This window comes from Cherax quadricarinatus, chromosome 23 (genome assembly GCF_038502225.1).
Source record: "Cherax quadricarinatus isolate ZL_2023a chromosome 23, ASM3850222v1, whole genome shotgun sequence".
Lineage (NCBI taxonomy): Eukaryota > Metazoa > Arthropoda > Malacostraca > Decapoda > Parastacidae > Cherax > Cherax quadricarinatus.
In genome coordinates this window covers 13,828,400-13,847,793 of record NC_091314.1, presented here as the reverse complement: position 1 = coordinate 13,847,793, position 19,394 = coordinate 13,828,400, and the positions used below count along the sequence as shown (strand labels likewise).

The 19,394-nt window shown below is 41.0% G+C and overlaps 2 protein-coding genes across 9 annotated transcripts in view; one reads left to right on the top strand and one right to left on the bottom strand.

The window, feature by feature from the left end:
• LOC138853126 (uncharacterized) overlaps positions 1-119 on the top strand; it is a 40,015-nt gene extending 39,896 nt beyond the window's left edge. For all 3 annotated transcript variants that reach the window (XM_070087929.1, XM_070087930.1, XM_070087928.1), the window contains exon 5: positions 1-119. This exon is cut by the window's left edge and continues 873 nt beyond it. The gene's annotated coding sequence lies outside the window, so the exon portion shown is untranslated.
• The window catches only part of LOC138853125 (zinc finger homeobox protein 2-like), an 88,896-nt gene that overhangs the window by 11,985 nt on the left and 57,517 nt on the right, over positions 1-19,394 (bottom strand). For 5 of the 6 annotated variants that reach the window (XM_070087925.1, XM_070087926.1, XM_070087922.1 and 2 more), the window contains exon 18: positions 14,499-15,682. The exons of the other annotated variant lie outside the window; for it this stretch is intronic. In XM_070087925.1, coding sequence (XP_069944026.1) covers positions 14,972-15,682 — 711 coding nt within the window. In that variant the 3' untranslated portion in view covers positions 14,499-14,971. Of the gene's footprint in view, positions 1-14,498; positions 15,683-19,394 lie in introns of those variants that run through there. 6 annotated transcript variants of the gene reach the window in all.

Sequence of the window (19,394 nt, the reverse complement as noted above, 5' to 3'; positions counted from 1 at the left end):
ACAAGATTACACTCCCGACTCTGCACATTAACACTGTTGTGTATTATCTAAATATCTGCTCGTGAAAAATACAATTTTCACACGTTCCCCCCTGTGGGCTAATAAAAATAAAACATCTATGTGGTAGTTTGCTAGGTGTGAAGCCTGTCTACTGCACGATGGTTAATTAAGACTGCAGGCACTCTCCACAACATTCAAAATCAGTTTATGTCAAACATCCATATATACAAGGATACCCCTGAAGAGGCGTATATATCGTGAAGTGGTGTATATATAGATTTATATATATACACCTCTCAGTGTATACATGCCGGCCCTTTAATTATCATGACTTGTATTGTTCTTAGTCATGTTTTTTACGTAATTTTCAATGTTAAAATATCTTATTGTATAACTAACATGCAAGACAATGATTAATTATGATAGTGCTAGTGGAGTATGATAGTGCTAGTGATGGAGTATGATAGTGCTAGTGATGGAGTATGATAGTGCTAGTGATGGAGTATGATAGTGCTAGTGATGGAGTATGATAGTGCTAGTGATGGAGTATGATAGTGCTAGTGATGGAGTATGATAGTGCTAGTGATGGAGTATGATAGTACTAGTGATGGAGTATGATAGTACTAGTGATGGAGTATGATAGTACTAGTGGAGTATGATAGTGCTAGTGATGGAGTATGATAGTACTAGTGATGGAGTATGATAGTGCTAGTGATGGAGTATGATAGTGCTAGTGATGGAGTATGATAGTGCTAGTGATGGAGTATGATAGTGCTAGTGATGGAGTATGATAGTGCTAGTGATGGAGTATGATAATACTAGTGATGGAGTATGATAGTACTAGTGATGGAGTATGATAGTGCTAGTGATGGAGTATGATAGTACTAATGATGGAGTATGATAGTACTAGTAATGGAGTATGATAGTACTAGTGATGGAGTATGATAGTGCTAGTGATGGAGTATGATAGTACTAGTGATGGAGTATGATAGTGCTAGTGATGGAGTATGATAGTACTAATGATGGAGTATGATAGTACTAGTAATGGAGTATGATAGTACTAGTGATGGAGTATGATAGTACTAGTGATGGAGTATGATAGTACTAGTGATGGAGTATGATAGTACTAGTGATGGAGTATGATAGTGCTAGTGGAGTATGATAGTACAAGTGGAGTATGATAGTACTAGTGATGGAGTATGATAGTGCTAGTGATGGAGTATGATAGTGCTAGTGATGGAGTATGATAGTACTAGTGATGGAGTATAGTACTAGTGATAGAGTATGGTAGTACTAGTGATGGAGTATAATAGTGCTAGTGATGGAGTATGATAGTGCTAGTGATGGAGTATGATAGTGCTAGTGATGGAGTATGATAGTGCTAGTGATGGAGTATGATAGTGCTAGTGATGGAGTATGATAGTGCTAGTGATGGAGTATGATAGTACTAGTGATGGAGTATAGTACTAGTGATGGAGTATGATAGTACTAGTGATGGAGTATGATACTACTGGTGATGGAGAATGATAGTACTCGTGATGGAGTATGATACTACTGGTGATGGACAATGATAGTATTAGTGATGGAGTGTGATAGTACTAGTGATGGAGTGATAGTACTAGTGATGCAGTATGATAGTACTAGTGATGGAGTATGATAGTGCTAGTGATGGAGTATGATAGTACTAGTGATGGAGTATAGTACTAGTGATGGAGTATGATAGTACTAGTGATGGAGTATGATAGTACTAGTGATGGAGTTTAGTACTAGTGATGGAGTATGGTAGTACTAGTGATGGAGTATACTAGTACTAGTGATGGAGTATGATAGTACTAGTGATGGAGTATGATAGTACTAGTGATGGAGTATGATAGTACTAGTCATGGAGTATGATAGTACTAGTGATGGAGCATGATAGTACTAGTGATGGAGTATGATACTACTGGTGATGGAGAATGATAGTACTAGTGATGGAGTATGCTAGTACTAGTGATGGAGTATGATACTACTGATGGAGAATAATAGTACTAGTGATGGAGTATGTAGTAATAGTGATGTAGTATGATAGTACTAGTGATGGAGTATGATAGTACTAGTGATGGAGTATGAGAACACTAGTGATGGAGTATGATACTACTGGTGATGGAGAATGATAGTACTAGTGGAGTGTGATAGTACTAGTGATGGAGTATGATAGGACTAGTGATGGAGTATGATAGTGCTAGTGATGGAGTATGATAGTACTAGTGATGGAGAATGATAGTACTAGTGATGGAGTATGATAGTACTAGTGATGGAGAATGACAGTACTAGTGGAGTATAATAGCACTAGTGATGGAGAATGATAGTACTACTGATGGAGTACAATAGTACTAGTGATGGAGTATGATAGTACTAGTGATGGAGAATGATAGTACTAGTGATGGAGTATGATAGTACTAGTGATGGAGTATGATAGTACTAGTGATGGAGAATGATAGTACTAGTGATGGAGTATAATAGTACTAGTGATGGAGTATGATAGTACTAGTGATGGAGAATGATAGTACTAGTGATGGAGTATGATAGTACTAGTGATGGAGAATGATGGTACTAGTGATGGAGTATGATACTACTAGTGATGGAGTATGATACTACTGGTGATGGAATATGATAGTACTAGTGATGGAGTATGATACTATTGGTGATGGAGTATGATAGTACTAGTGATGGAGTATGATAGTACTAGTGATGGAGAATAGTACTAGTGATGGAGTATGATACTACTGGTGATGGAGTATGATAGTACTAGTGATGGAGTATGATACTACTGGTGATGGAGTATGATAGTACTAGTGATGGAGTATGATACTACTGGTGATGGAGTATGATAGTACTAGTGGAGTATGATTGTACTAGTGATAGAGTATGATACTACTGGTGATGGAGTATGATAATACTAGTGATGAAGTATGATAGTATTGGTGATGGAGTATGATAGTACTAGTGATGGAGTATGAGAGTGCTAGTGATTGAGTATGATACTACTGGTGATGGAGTATGATAGTACTCGTTGTGGAGTATGACAGTACTCATGGTGGAGTATGAGAGTACTAGTGTAGTATGATAGTACTAGTGATGGAGTATGATAGTACTAGTGATGGAGTATGATAGTACTAGTGATGGAGTATGATAGTACTAGTAGGGTATGATAGTACTAGTGATGAAGTATGATAGTACTAGTGGAGTATGAGAGTACTAATGATGGAGTATGATAGTACTACTGATGGAGTATGAGAGTGCTAGTGATGGAGTATGATAGTACTAGTGATGGAGTATGAAAGTTCTGGTGGAGTATGATTGTACTGGTGATGGAGTATGATAGTACTAGTGATGGAGTATGATAGTACTAGTGATGGAGTATGATAGTACTAGTGACGGAGTTTGCTAGTACTAGTGATTTAGTATGAGAGTATTAGTGATGGAGTATGAGAGTACTAGTTATGGAGTATGATAGTACTAGTAGGGTATGAGAGTACTAGTGATGAAGTATGATAGTACTAGTGGAGTATGAGAGTACTAATGATGGAGTATGATAGTACTAGTGATGGAGTATGAAAGTTCTGGTGATGGAGTATGATAGTACTGGTGAGGGAGTATGATAGTACTGATGGAGTATGAGAGTGCTAGTGATGGAGTGTGATAGTACTAGTGATGGAATATGAAAGTTCTGGTGATGGAGTATGATAGTACTGGTGATGGAGTATGATAAGAATATAAGAACATAAGAAAGAAGGAACACTGCAGCAGGCCTACTGGCCCATGCAAGGCAGGTCCATGTCACCCCCTCTGGCTTAGACCAATGACCCACCTAGTCAGGTCACATCCACTGAAGAAAGCACGACATCAGACCTAGTAGCACAAGCTAGTCAGGTCCAACTCACACCCACCCACACTCACTCATGTATTTATCTAACCTATTTTTACTTTCCTCTTGAAAGGGGAGTGTTAATGCGACATGGCATCAATGAAACCCTGGTGTTTGCCATGCTATATGCTCTAGTTAGCGCTCAGTTGAACTGGTGCTCCCACAAGATACTAAGCGGTCCCGGATTTTTTAAATACTGTGCACACTGAGTGCACAGACCCATTCTTTCATGTCTAGGTGACTCAAGCCTATTGCACCAAATCTGAATGAATGAAAAATAAAACATAGATCTACGTTCGGAGCTCTACGCGTGCAAACGTAGATCTACATTTGGACAGTTCAAGGGTTAGCACTTATGCAAGCCCTTACAGACGAATCTCCCGCTAGCATGGCCATGACGAACTCTAGCTCAAGTCCCCTCAAAGCCGTCAACATGACTCACAAAATCGTAATGACACGGCCATGCTAGCGGAAGACTCGTCTGTAAAAACTTGCACTTGTGGTTAACACTTAAACTGTCCAAATGTAGATCTACATTGTTACCACTAGTGCTCCAAACATAGATGTGGAAACTTATTTTGGGCAACCAAAATACTCCATGAAACATTTCACAGAGCTTGAGCTTTAACCCTTTCAGGGTTTCCGACGTACTAGTACGGCTTATGCACCAGGGTTAACTAGTGATGGAGTATGATAGTACTAGTGATGGAGTGTGATAGTACTAGTGATAGAGTATGAAAGTACTACTGATGGAGTATGATAGTACTGGTGGAGTGTGACAGTACTAGTGATGGAGTATGATAGTACTGGTGATGGAGTATGATAGTACTAGTGATGGAGTTTGATAGTACTAGTGTTGGAGTATGATTGTACTGGTGGGGTGTGACAGTACTAGTGATGGAGTATGATAGTACTGGTGATGGAGTATGATAGTACTGGTGATGGAGTATGATAGTACTAGTGATGGAGTATGATAGTACTACTGATGGAGTATGAGAGTGCTAGTGATGGAATATGATAGTACTAGTGATGGAGTATGAAAGTTCTAGTGATGGAGTATGATAGTACTAGTGATGGAGTATGAAAGTACTAGTGATGGAGTATGATAGTACTAGTGATGGAGTATGAAAGTACTAGTGATGGAGTATGATAGTACTGGTGGAGTGTGACAGTACTAGTGATGGAGTATGATAGTACTGGTGATGGAGTATGATAGAACTAGTGATGGAGTATGATATTACTAGTGATGGAGTATGATAGTACTAGTGATGGAGTATGAAAGTACTAGTGATAGAGTATGATAGTACTAGTGATGGAGTATGATAGTACTAGTGATGGAGAATGATGGTACTAGTGATGGAGTATGATAGTACTGGTGATGGAGTATGATAGTACTGGTGGAGTGTGACAGTACTAGTGATGGAGTATGATAGTACTGGTGATGGAGTATAATAGTACTAGTGATGGAATATGATAGTACTAGTGATGGAGAATGATAGTACTAGTGATGGAGTATAATAGTACTAGTGATGGAGTATGATAGTACTAGTGATGGAGAATGATAGTACTAGTGATGGAGTATGATAGTACTAGTGATGGAGTATGATAGTACTAGTGATGGAGAATGATGGTACTAGTGATGGAGTATGATACTACTAGTGATGGAGTATGATAGTACTAGTGATGGAGAATGATAGTACTAGTGGAGTATGATAGTACTGGTGATGGAGTATGATAGTACTAGTGATGGAGAATGATGGTACTAGTGATGGAGTATGATACTACTGGTGATGGAGTATGATAGAACTAATGATGGAGTATGATAGTACTAGTGATGGAGTATGATACTATTGGTGATGGAGTATGATAGTACTAGTGATGGAGTATGATAGTACTAGTGATGGAGAATGATAGTACTAGTGATGGAGTATGATAGTACTAGTGATGGAGTATGATACTACTGGTGATTTAGTATGATAGTACAAGTGATGGAGTATGATAGTACTATTGATGGAGTATGATACTACTGGTGATGGAGTATGATAATACTAGTGAAGGAGTATGATAGTACTAGTGATGGAGTATGATAATACTAGTGATGGAGTATGATTCTACTGGTGATGGAGTATGATAGTACTAGTGATGGAGTATGATAGTACTAGTGATGAAGTATGAGAGTGCTAGTGATTATGATACTACTGGTGATGGAGTATATTACTGGTGATGGAGTATGAGAGTACTAGTGATGGAGTATGATAGTACTAGCGATGGAGTATGATAGTACTAATGATGGAGTTTGATAGTACTAGTGATGGAGTATGAGAGTATTAGTGATGGAGTATGAGAGTACTGGTGATGGAGTATGATAGTACTAGTTATGGAGTATGATAGTACTAGTAGGGAATGAGAGTACTAGTGATGAAGTATGATAGTACTAGTGGAGTATGAGAGTACTAATGATGGAATATGATAGTACTACTGATTTAGTATGAGAGTGCTAGTGATGGAGTATGATAGTACTAGTGATGGAGTATGAAAGTTCTAGTGATGGAGTATGATAGTACTGGTGATGGAGTATGATAGTACTAGTGATGGAGTATGATAGTACTAGTGATGGAGTATGATAGTACTAGTGATGGAGTATGAAAGTACTAGTGATGGAGTATGATAGTGCTGGTGGAGTGTGACAGTACTAGTGATGGCGTATGATACTGGTGATGGAGTATGATAGTACTGGCGATGGAGTATGATAGTACTAGTGATGGAGTATAGTACTAGTGATGGAGTATGATAGTACTAGTGATGGAGTTTGATAGTATTAGTGATGGAGTATGATAGTACTAGTGATGGAGTATGATAGTACTAGTGATGGAGTATGAAAGTACTGGTGATGGAGTACGATAGTACTGGTGGAGTGTGACAGTACTAGTGATGGAGTATGATAGTACTAGTGGAGTATGATAGTACTGGTGATGGAGTATGATAGTACTAGTGATGGAGTTTGATAGTACTAGTGATGGAGTATGATAGTACTAGTGATGGAGTATGATAGTACTAGTGATGGAGTATGAAAGTACTGGCGATGGAGTATTATAGTACTGGTGGAGTGTGACAGTACTAGTGATGGAGTATGATAGTACTAGTGATGGAGTATGATAGTACTGGTGATGGAGTATGATAGTACTGGTGATGGAGTATGATAGTACTAGTGATGGAGTATGATAGTACTAGTGATGGCGTATGATAGTACTAGTGATGGAGTTTGATAGTACTAGTGATGGAGTATGATAGTACTAGTGATGGAGTATGATAGTACTAGTGATGGAGTATGAAAGTACTGGTGATGGAGTATGATAGTACTGGTGGAGTGTGACAGTACTAGTGATGGAGTATGATAGTACTAGTGATGGAGTATGATAGTACTGGTGATGGAGTATGATAGTACTAGTGATGGAGTATGATAGTACTAGTGATGGAGTATGATAGTACTAGTGATGGAGTATGATAGTACTAGTGATGGAGTATGATAGTACTAGTGATGGAGTATGATAGTACTAGTGATGGAGTATGATAGTACTAGTGATGGCGTATGATAGTACTAGTGATGGAGTTTGATAGTACTAGTGATGGAGTATGATAGTACTAGTGATGGAGTATGATAGTACTAGTGATGGAGTATGAAAGTACTGGTGATGGAGTATGATAGTACTGGTGGAGTGTGACAGTACTAGTGATGGAGTATGATAGTACTAGTGATGGAGTATGATAGTACTGGTGATGGAGTATGATAGTACTAGTGATGGAGTATGATAGTACTAGTGATGGAGTATGATAGTACTAGTGATGGAGTATGATAGTACTAGTGATGGAGTATGATAGTACTAGTGATGGAGTATGATAGTACTAGTGATGGAATATGATAGTACTAGTGATGGAGTATGATAGTACTAGTGATGAAGTATGATAGTACTAGTGATGGAGTTTGATAGTACTAGTGATGGAGTATGAGAGTGTGAAGGCTTACTTAGCCCTGAAACAACTTCAGTCAGCATTACCAAGGCTGGCTCCTCCTCAGGAAAATTAATGAATAGTAAAAGAAATAATAACAGACAATGATAAACATTTTATTATTTAGAAATGGAAAATGTAAAACAATAAAACATGAATGGGTATCCTAATTGAAAGAAAAATGAAAAATGAAATTAAAAAGATTACATTTGAACTCAACGGTAATATAGGTATATCGTGGTAATGGGGTGTCAGGTGTTGGTGACACTGCGTGTTGTTGAAATCGTAGCCATTGCTGATGTGGGAGGGAAGGGTAGCAGGTGTTGGTGACCACCACCGGCTCGTTCTTCACAGAGTATGGCCGTGAGTAATTACTTCAGATGACAGGAAAACAGGTTCGTTACCACTGCTATGATGAGGGGTTAGGTCCTGCGTTGGCTTACATAACAGGTAAGTAGATTAAACATGGGACGTCTCAGGACGTTAGTCCGTCTCCTTCTATTCTTCTCGTTGGTTGGCAGGTGACCCTCTCTGTCATTCCAATCTGTAAAGAGAGACAGATTACCCACTGCTTAAGAAATCACTCTCCATGATAAGTACAATACCTAAAAGATGTGGTGATTATTAAAACATTTAACAGCTAAAGACTGAAAGGACTAAGCTAATTATTGGTCAAAAGTGAAGCTTTCAACCAATAAGTCCACTAAAATATGATCAGGCATGTACCAACAAAAGTGTTGGGAGCTGTGAGTCGAGTGATTTACTGTTTGACCGGAGCCCCACACGTCACCTTTCGGGGAGAGGGGGAAGAGGGAGGGGAAGGGATAGCGGGAGCTAGACTGACCCTACCTTAACAAGCAGCCGGCAATGAAACTATTGTTACTATACACTCCCTTGCTACTCCTATCTATTGAACTTTTCCCTCACAGAGAGTACTAGTGATGGAGTATGAGAGTACTAGTGATAGAGTATGATAGTACTAGTGATGAGTATGATAGTACTAGTGATGGAGTATGATAGTACTAGTGAAGTTTGATAGTACTAGTGATGGAGTATGAGAGTATTAGTGATGGAGTATGAGGGTACTAGTGATGGAATATGATAGTAGTGGAGTATGATAGTATTAGTGATGGAATATGGTAGTACTAGTGATGGAGTATGATAGTACTAGTTATGGAGTATGATAGTACTAGTAGGGTATGAGAGTTCTAGTGATGAAGTATGATAGTACTAGTGGAGTATGAGAGTACTAATGATGGAGTATGATAGTACTAGTGATGGAGCATGAGAGTACTAGTGATGGAGTATGATAGTACTAGTTATGGAGTATGATAGTACTAGTAGAGTATGAGAGTAATGATGGAGTATGATAGTACTAGTGGAGTATGAGAGTACTAATGATGGAGTATGATAGTACTAGTGGAGTATGAGAGTACTAGTGATGGAGTATGATAGTACTAGTGATGGAGTATAGTACTAGTGATGGAGTATGATAGTACTAGGGATGGAGTATGATAATACTAGTGATGGAGTATGAGAGTACTAGTGATGGAGTATGATAGCACGAGTGATGGAGTATGATAGTACTAGTGGAGTATGATAGTACTAGTGATGGAGTATGATAGTACGAGTGGAGTATGATAGTACAATTGATGGAGTATGATAATACTAGTGATGGAGTATGATAGCACTCGTGTTGGAGTATGATACTACTAGTGATGGAGTATGATACTACTGGTGATGGAGTATGATATTACTCGTGGTGGAGTATGACAGTACTCGTGGTGGAGTATGAGAGTACTAGTGATGTATAATAGTACTAGTGATGGAGTATGATTGTACTAGTGATGGAGTATGATAGTACTAGTGGTGGAATGTGAGAGTACTAGTGGAGTATGAGAGCACTATTGGTGGAGTATGATAGTACTAGCGATGGACTATGATAGTACTAGTGATGGAGTATGATAGTACTAGTAGTGGAGTATGAGAGTACTAGTAGTGGAGTATGAGAGTACTAGTGGTGGAGTATGAGAGCACTAGTGGTGGAGTATGAGAGCACTAGTGGAGTATGAAAGTACTAGTGATGGATTATGATAGTACTAGTGAAGGATTATGATAATACCAGTGATGGAGTATGATAATACTAGTGGTGGAGTATGATAGTACTAGTGGAGTATGATAGTACTAGTGGTGGAGCATGATAGTACTAGTGATGGAGTATGATAGTATTAGTGATGGAGTATGATAGTACTAGTGATGGAGTATAATATTACTAGTGGTGGAGTATTAGAGCACTAGTGGTGGAGTATGAGAGTACTAGTGGAGTATGAGAGCACTATTGGTGGAGTATGACAGTACTAGTGATGGAGTATGATAGTTCTAGTGATGGAGTATGATAGTACTAATGATGGAGTATGATAGTACTAGTATTGGAGTATTAGAGCACTAGTGGTGGAGTATGATAGTACTAGTGATGGAGTATGATATTACTAGTGGTGGGGTATTAGAGCACTAGTGGCGGAGTATGAGAGTACTAGTGGAGTATGAGATCACTAGTGGTGGAGTATGACAGTACTAGTGGTGGAGTATGACAGTACTAGTGATGGAGTATGATAGTACTAGTGATGGAGTATGATAGTACTAGTGGTGGAGTATGTGAGTACTAGTGGAGTATGAGAGCACTAGTATTATTACTTTTCTTGCTGTTGAACAGCGGTTTAGTACCGACGGGATAGCGTAGGTTTCAAAGATACTGCCATAGACTAGTTTGACGTTAAGTGGAAAGGATTGAGTACACAATGGGCAAAATGAGGGAATGACCGATAGCCAGTCCATGGAGGGGAGATTGTTGAACCCATGAGGGTAGGCCGTGAAGTGAGAGCAAATGAGCATAGCGTCCCATTGACCTGGGCAGGCCTAGAGAGGGCAGCACCGTAGTGCCGCAGGATATGAATCTAGCAGACAGAAATGGCTGTCTACACTAGTGGAGTATGATAGTACTAGTAATGGAGTATGATAGTACTAGTAATGGAGTATGATGGTACTAGTGATGGAGTATGAGAGTGAGACATTTACCCACTCTGCCTGAAGTATCCCAGCAAGTGAGCACGTCTCCTGTGTTAATCCCAGTGCTTAACAGAAAAGGGAATAGCATATGAAGGTACAAATACAAATGGGAACTATGGTTATAGTTTACTTAACATAAAAGGGCTAGAATACGACATATCCTGATGGAAATTTACATAAGATAACAATTGCCCTATGAGATTTATTACCAGAGGGAAGGTAGATGTTATCAGTAACACTGAATAGTACTCACTCTTAATTCACCGACCAGCTGACCCGAGATTCCCAGTGCATGGTCCACTACACACGCGGCTTTTCCAGAGCTCTCACTCCCTGGACCTGTCTCCAACAACCTCCTTGCTCAGCTGTTCCCTGGCTTATATGGTCATCTAAGCACCCCATTCCCCATAAGGCGTAGACCACGTGTTACGACCTGATGCCGAGGTCTGATGCCGTCAAGAACAAAAGACTTCAGACTTAAGCAGAAAAGGCGTGTCTGACATCCATTTGCTAAGGCAAGGTGTGACCATATAATTGGTTAAATTAGGTCTCCCTTAGCGACCTACCATGCATAGTTGAACTACATCACCCCAGTTTAAAATATCTGAGAACTAGGACAATTTGTCATAAGTTCCCCTCAAGGAAAGTTCCTTGATGTTGGTGAGGGGCTCTTGATTTAGGGAATTGGATCTGTGCTCCAGTTCCCCGAATTAAGCCTGAATGCCTTCCACATCCCCCCCCCCCAGGCGCTGTATAATCCTCCGGGTTTAGCGCTTCCCCCTTGATTATAATAATAATAATAATTGTCATAAGTTATTAGACTATTTTAATCCTAACCCCTTAATTCTATTACAGTACAATAGCAAATAATATGAAATCACACAGATAAGTAGAGTTAATAAATTCTAGCACAAGAAACAAATAACAATGACTCTGGTGCGAAACCTCCTTATCCGTCATGTCTCCTTAAAACTAAATATCGGGCTCCAGTGCCTTCTTGTACTTTACTAGAAATAAACTAGCTCCTGTAGTCACCCTCGCTGATTAACCATTGAGCCAAACCTCGTAAAGTTTTCCTGGCGTAGAAAATAGCTCCAGCGGGTATTATTCCTTCAAGTACTTGCAACTGAACCATTACACGACCACCTGTATAGCCCTTGTGGCTTAGCGCTTCTTTTTGATTATAATAATAATTACACGACCACACTGTCACATTTTTCTTGCACCTTTCAGTGACCATTCGTGACAAGGCAGGAATCACAACCAAGACCCATCATTATCCCATTTCTAGGAACTAAAAGAAAACCTCCCATCCCTCACATAAATGAATCCTCTTCTAATGTTGAAAAGATTTTTGTTTACAGTTTTCCACCTGAAAAGGAAATACATCCTATCTATAATGTGATCCCTCCTGGCAAGGAGCTAGCTCACATAATATACAACACTTAATTTTCCCAACAGCTGACATAAAATAGATCATCCCCTACCAGTAGAGATAGATACCATACTAATACCACTCTAAACATCATTTCCCAAACTTCACTGGATAGTAGTAAATGTTGCGATTGGCTTGACTAGGGTGCAGGCTATTGACCCAGGGAGCTCTCTATAACTCCTTGGGCAAGGGCAGCAGAAATATGAAGGGGTCGACGGAGGAGGACATAGGGCCATTGTGTTATACTGCCGTATTCTTGTCATCTCACCTCCAGATCTGTCTACTGTTTCTACTAGAAGAGGGGTTAGCCAGGGCTTCTGACCGACCCTGGCACTTCCTAAATTGGGCCATGTCTCATTGTGTGGACTTCGTTGGCGTTTAGGAACGCTCATGCAGGTCCCTCTCGTTGAAAGCACTGCATCTGGGAACTTCACGACTCAACAAGCAGCTTATCTTCACCACGACAATACTCCTCAGGCACCAAGGCCACCCTTCATCCACTCAGCCTCACACGTCAACTTCCACCTCTTGCATGGTGGTGGCACAAGAGCTAGCTACTGCTTTTCCTCAGGTCAAGCCAATCGCGACATTTACTACTATCCAGTGAAGCTTGGGAAATGTCTCCAACAATTTCCTTGCTCAACTGTTCCCTGGCTTATATGGTACTCTAAACACCCCATTCCCTGTAAGGCGTAGACCACGTGTTACGACCTGACACCGATGTCTGACACCGTCAAGAACAAAAGACCTCAGACTTAAGCCGAAAATGCGTGTCTGACATCCATTTGTTAAGGCAAGGTGTGACCATATAATTGGTTAAATTAGGTTTCCCTTAACGACCTGCCAAGCATAGTTGAATTACATCACAAGAGTACTAGTGGTGGAGTATGATAGTACTAGTGATGGAGTATGACAGTACTGGTGATGGAGTATGAGAGTACTAGTGATGGAGTATGGTAGTACTGGTGGTGGAGTATAATAGTACTAGTGATGGCGTATGAGAGTAGCAGTGGAGTATAGGAATGCCACTGAGGTTGGGAGATAACATTCTCGTCTTCGCATGGGACACACTCGTCTAACTCATGGGTATTTCATGGAGAGGCGTCCTGTTCCACTTTGTGAGAATTGTCTAGTTCCTGTTTCAATTTCTCATATTCTCTTGGACTGTCCTGTCTATCAACGAACATGCAGAATTCTCCTCCGACGCTGTCACCGCTCTAACTCCCTTACTTTATTTTCCCCCATTTGACAGACTCCATCTTCGACTTTTTGACAGCAACTGATTTATTACACAAACTTTGATAATCCTTCCTTTAGCACTCCTCACAGCCCCTCCTAACTTTACCTCTATTGTCATCTCCACTCTTATTTATCATTAGATCCTGCATCACTTCCTACTCTAGAGCACTGTATGACCCTGGTAGGTTTAGCACTTCCAGTTGATTATAATACTAATATGAGTACCAGATAATCTTGCATTTGTTAAATCTTCAGTACCTAGTATAAGTTCTTTGTTTCACCGGGAAACACTAAATTCTTAAGTCATCTTGCAGTACCTGGCAATGAGAAACAATTAGGTTGGATTCTAGGATGATGAGGATAGTTCTAATTCCCTGGATCAAGAGCCATTCACAATGAAGGCACCACCTAGACAAGACCTGAGGTGCGCGAGTCCTCCACACTCACCTCTTGACAAAATACAGATGCTGGGGTGAGTCCCACACACCCACCTGATAAGACAGATGCTGGGGTGTGAGTCATCCCCACACCCACCTCCTGACAAGACAGGTGCTGGGGTGTGAGTCCCTCACACCCACCTCCTGACAAGACAGGTGCTGGGGTGTGAGAATCCCACACTCACCTGCAACACTTCCGGAGTTTTCATGTTGCAGTTCCCTCATAAGAACGTGAATAAAGTGTGTTAGAGGAGAGAGAATGACTGTGTTTCCTTCCTTGGGTCTTCCTGAGTATGAAACGATAAGTGTGGTGGAAAATAATGACACAAGCTCGTAACACATTACTTATAATCATATGATTATTCTAGGTTTAATATATACATATATATACCAAGGAATAACACGTGCATTGTTCTCTTAAAACATTTCTCAGTCGCAAATCTTGAAATTCCCATATATAAGATATATTTCATACCATCATTGCTGTGGTAAGACACATAATTAAAAAATGAGAGAGAGATTGTTGAGATGGTTAGGGCATGACGAAAGAAATTAGACAGGTTAAGGGTTTGTTTAAATATTGTGTAAATGAGGGGAGTAAGTGAAGAAAAATAGCGGTCCCTGGTATTTCACATGCTTTTGGAGTATGAACATGGTAATGTATATGAAAGCAAGAAATTCAACGATCAGGACTTGATTTTTGGAGGTGGGAAGGACAGTGAATCAGTAAAGTCAAGTGAAGATATCTTGGTACAGTTGATTATATCTATCCCGCGATGTCTGCGACATTCTTTAAAAGCAACTACGCTTGGTGGTATAAACGTTATCTTTTAAAGAAAGCTGGTGGGATATAGTTATGTTACAAAGACAAGTGCATAATTATCTTTGAAAGTAAAAGTTTCTGAATCCCACGTCTTCCCACATGGGTTTTGTGCCTCCACAGCGCATCATGCTAAGGTACAGCCTGCCATAAATTGTCCTCAGGTCTATGGTGCCTTTAATGTCCCTCAGCACATCACACAGACATTTGATGAAGATAGTGCCTTTGTCACGGGACCTGAGCGCCATCACTCCTTCTGTGGTTGCATGAATCGTCACAATGTCTTGTGTGACTTCGACTCTTTTGTCGTCAAAATCCACTTTCTCTATGCTTCTTCCCCGGCAGTAGTTGGCCATGAAGATTTTCGGTTTCTTCTTCAGTTGTGGACATTTTGTGCTGGAAAACTCACTCCTAAGATTCTTAAGTTCTAATCTTTTCTTGTCATAGGTCTGAAATTCGTAAGCATTTTCTCCATGGCTCAAGAAGAAAGCTATGAAGGAATCTACATTGTGCAACTTTGGGTCCTTTTGAATATCTTTGATTGTGTCAAGCGTTTGTTTTTTGGTGAGGTCTTCGTGGATAAAGACCTTATAGCCCAGCTCAGTGAAGATTTCACGAATATTGGTGGAGTCGTGTTCAGCTCCAGCTCGCTGGTATGGGGGAGGGAACTTGTAGTTGAAAACGTAAACGTGGCCCCTGGGAATCGACCTCACTGTGTAACTGCCAAACTCATCCAACTTGAGGTCCGAGGATTGATTGACCCTTGTGACCTAAAAATAAATATTGTTTCCTGATATGATAAAGTGAATATCTAGAGATTAATATCTATACCCTTCTATACGTAAGCTTTATCTTTCTCATTTCAATTTCAGTAATGTTACTATAATAAGTCTCTCTATCAGAAGGTCAAAAAATAATTTATTTGCATGGTCACACACACACACACACACACACACACACACACACACACACACACACACACACACACACACACACACACACACACACACACATACACACACACACACACGCACGCAAACATACGAACACACCAGGACAAAGAGTCAGGGAAAACTGAGGAAAAGTGGTCTGGGAAAGAAGAATAGACAGCAGAGCTCAGGCAAAAGGAACTAGAGTGGGAAAGGATAATAGATGAGTTTAACAATACAGTGGAGGAGAAGTTGGCTGCAGAGAGCAAGAAGAGGGAACTACAAGCTGCAGCTGCAGAGGCTAGGATACAGAGCCTAGAAGAGGAACCAAAAATGCTGAAATGGGATATAGAGCTGAAGATCAGCTCAGGCATGGCATCAGGGAAAGGAACATCAGTAACCAGCGAGGGGAGTGAAGAAAGGGAAGAAAATCAATTCTACACAGACCACTGGGGGCCCCAGGAAAAGTCGAGGAAAGTGGTATATCATTGGGTGCAGGGACACCAGATAGAAAGGGGACCGAAATAAAGGAAGGAGATAAGTCCCTTGCAGAGGTGTTATCATGCCATTGTGATTGCCAGTAATTGTTAAAGAAAACAGCAATGGAGATGCTTAAATTCGACCCTGAGACATGAAGGGAAATGCAATGGGAGGACGAAAGGGAGAGGTCAGTCTTTGTTCATGGGTTTGGGAGGTCAAAGGGACAACATACAAAGATGACGGGGAGGAAAAAGATTGAAAATATCATGACACAAACAGGAGAGAAAGATATGACTCAGCTGACAAATTTTCATTGAATAGGGGGATGCTCAATAGGAAAAGAAAACCTCCAGTCAAATTGATTTTCAATTCAGAAATGGTGTGAAACAGGATCCTGCAGCAGTAGCCACGACTAAGGGCCTAATCAGATTGCCAGCAGGTGTACCTTGATCACGACAGAGCATGAGAACAACAGAAACTGAGAGAGGATACAAAGACACAAGGGGCATGAGAGTCAAGGATAGAGATGGGAAGGAGACACCAAAACCAGGAGGACCAACAAACACAACCCCTGCCACCATCACCCACAGAACACTCTCAACCCTGGCAACCTCACTGTAACCAGACAAATTAACCCAAAACAACCCACACTCTGCATCCAAAGACTCCCCCCCCCCCCCATCACAAACTCCACCTTCACAGCAACCCTCCAGGTCCCCCACTTCCCCAGTCCCCAAAGTCCCCAGAACACAGTACTGGAAAAGGAGCTGAAGGTATGGTACACTAATGCAGGCGGAATAACAAATGTGAGGAGTAGCAAAAAAGAATCATGGAGGCATCCCCAGACATTATAGCACTCAAGGAAACAAAGCTCATGAGGATAAGAGATGTGATCCTTCCATCCGGATATCAAATCCTAAGGAAAAACGGAACAGAGGGGCAGGAGGAGTTGTTCTGCTCATCAAAAACCAGTGGAGTTCTGAAGAAATGGAAGGAATTGACAAAAAGGAAGGAATGTACAGAAAGGAAGCAAGGGACTATAGAGTAGGAACACTTCAGACTAGGGGTCCCAAGGTGGTGATTTCAGTGATTTACACCCTGCCACAGACTAGCAGGAGGCCAAGACAAAAGTATGATGAGAGCAATAGAGCCATATGGGTAGAGCAAAGTTACTAGTTGTGGGTGATTTTAGTCACATATACAAAAACTTGGTGCCACATGGAGGACCAGAAATGTGAAGAGTTAAGATGATGGAGGTGGTACTGGAAAACCTCATGCATCAACATGTTAGGGACACTACCAGAGAGAGAGATAACCCAGCAAGGCTGGCCCTCATATTCGCCTTGAGTAGTTCAGACAATGGGGTCCTGAGCTTCAAATACATTGTAAAGTTAAAAGTGAAGAATGAAGCAACTTGAGTAGGACAGGAGAAGGCAAACTACAAAAGAGGAGACTGCACAGGAATGAGGAATCCTGCATAAATACAGTGGGAAAGAGGACTGGTGGGAAAAACAATACATGAAATGATGGAATATATGACCACAAAATGCAGGGAGGCAGAGGAGAAATTCGTACCTAAGGGCAACAGAAACAATGGAAAAACCAGAATGAACCCTTGGTACTCCCAAAGGTGTAGAGAGGCCAAAACTAAGTGTGCTAGAGAATGGAAAAAGTATACAAGAAAAAGATTCCAGGAATATAAGGAGATTAGCCAAAGAGCCAGAAAACGAATATGCATGGATAAGGAAGGAGGCCCAGCGGCAATACGAGAATGAAATGGCATCGAAAGCCAAATCTGACCCAGAGCTGTTGTGCAGCCACATCTGGAGGAAAACAACAGTCAAGGACTAGGTAATCAGGCTGAGGAAGGAAGGAGGGAAGATCACAAGAAATGACCAAAAAGTATGTGAAGAGCTCAACACGAGATTTAAAAAAGTATTTTTAGTGGAAACGGAAAGAACTCCAGCAAACCGGGATGGTAGGTTACACCGGTAAGTGCTGGACACACTACACACACACAACAGAGGAGGAGGTGAAGTGGCTGCTAAGTGAGCTAGATACCTCAAAGGGGATGGGACCGGACGTCTTTCTGTGGGCCCTGAGAGAGGAAACAGAGGTACTATGTGTGCCACTAACAACAATCTTCAACACATCTATCAAAACAGGGTAACTACTTGAGGTGTGGAAGACAGCAAATGTAGTCCCAGTCTTTAAGGAATGAGATAGACAGGCAGCAGATCAGTGTCACTGAAATATATACAGTGCTAGTCACGGCATTATGCCGCCCCTCCACACACGTACCAAAACACAAACACATACCATGAAAGATTATAATATATTTGCACACTTACTGAGGTTTTAATACTTGGTGCTGTGTCCTTTAATAAGACTCACACAAATTATTGAGGATTTGAGGAGGTATATTATTCCATGCCTCATGTAGAGCAGCTTCCAGCCGCAGGATGGAACTGATATTCTTGCCCAGTAAACTTTGTTTCACTATTGACCAGAGGTTCTCAATAGGATTTTGATCTGGGGAATTCCCTGGCCAGTCATTAAAGAACCTCATTTCACAGTCCTTAAGCCACTGAACTACAGATTTAGCAGTATGGCACGGTGCACCGTCATGCATAAAAAACATAGCCCCACACTTGTCAAACGCCTCAGATAAATTGTCACACAATAACTCCAGGGTATTATACTGGTTCACATATTGGTTTTGGGGAAGCACAATGAGTTCACCAACACTGAGCACTGAAACACCCCCAAACCATGGGCGAGTTTGGGTGTTTGGTGGTGCCAACGGTGAGGTGTGGGTCTAGTGGGTCACTACCTCTGGGCCGGTGAACATGTCCCCCATGGTTACAGGTGACGGTGAAAGTTGCTTCATCACTCTGAAGTGCTTCAGACCACTGTTGAGGATTCCAGTGAAGATATTCCTTTGCATAATCCAGCCTACGTTTCTTCTGTGGCTTGGAGAGATCGGTTTCTTAACCTGGTGGTGACTACTGTAGCCCAGTTATGACACACTACTGTTAACAGTTCTTACAGACACCTCTGAGAAAAGATGTAG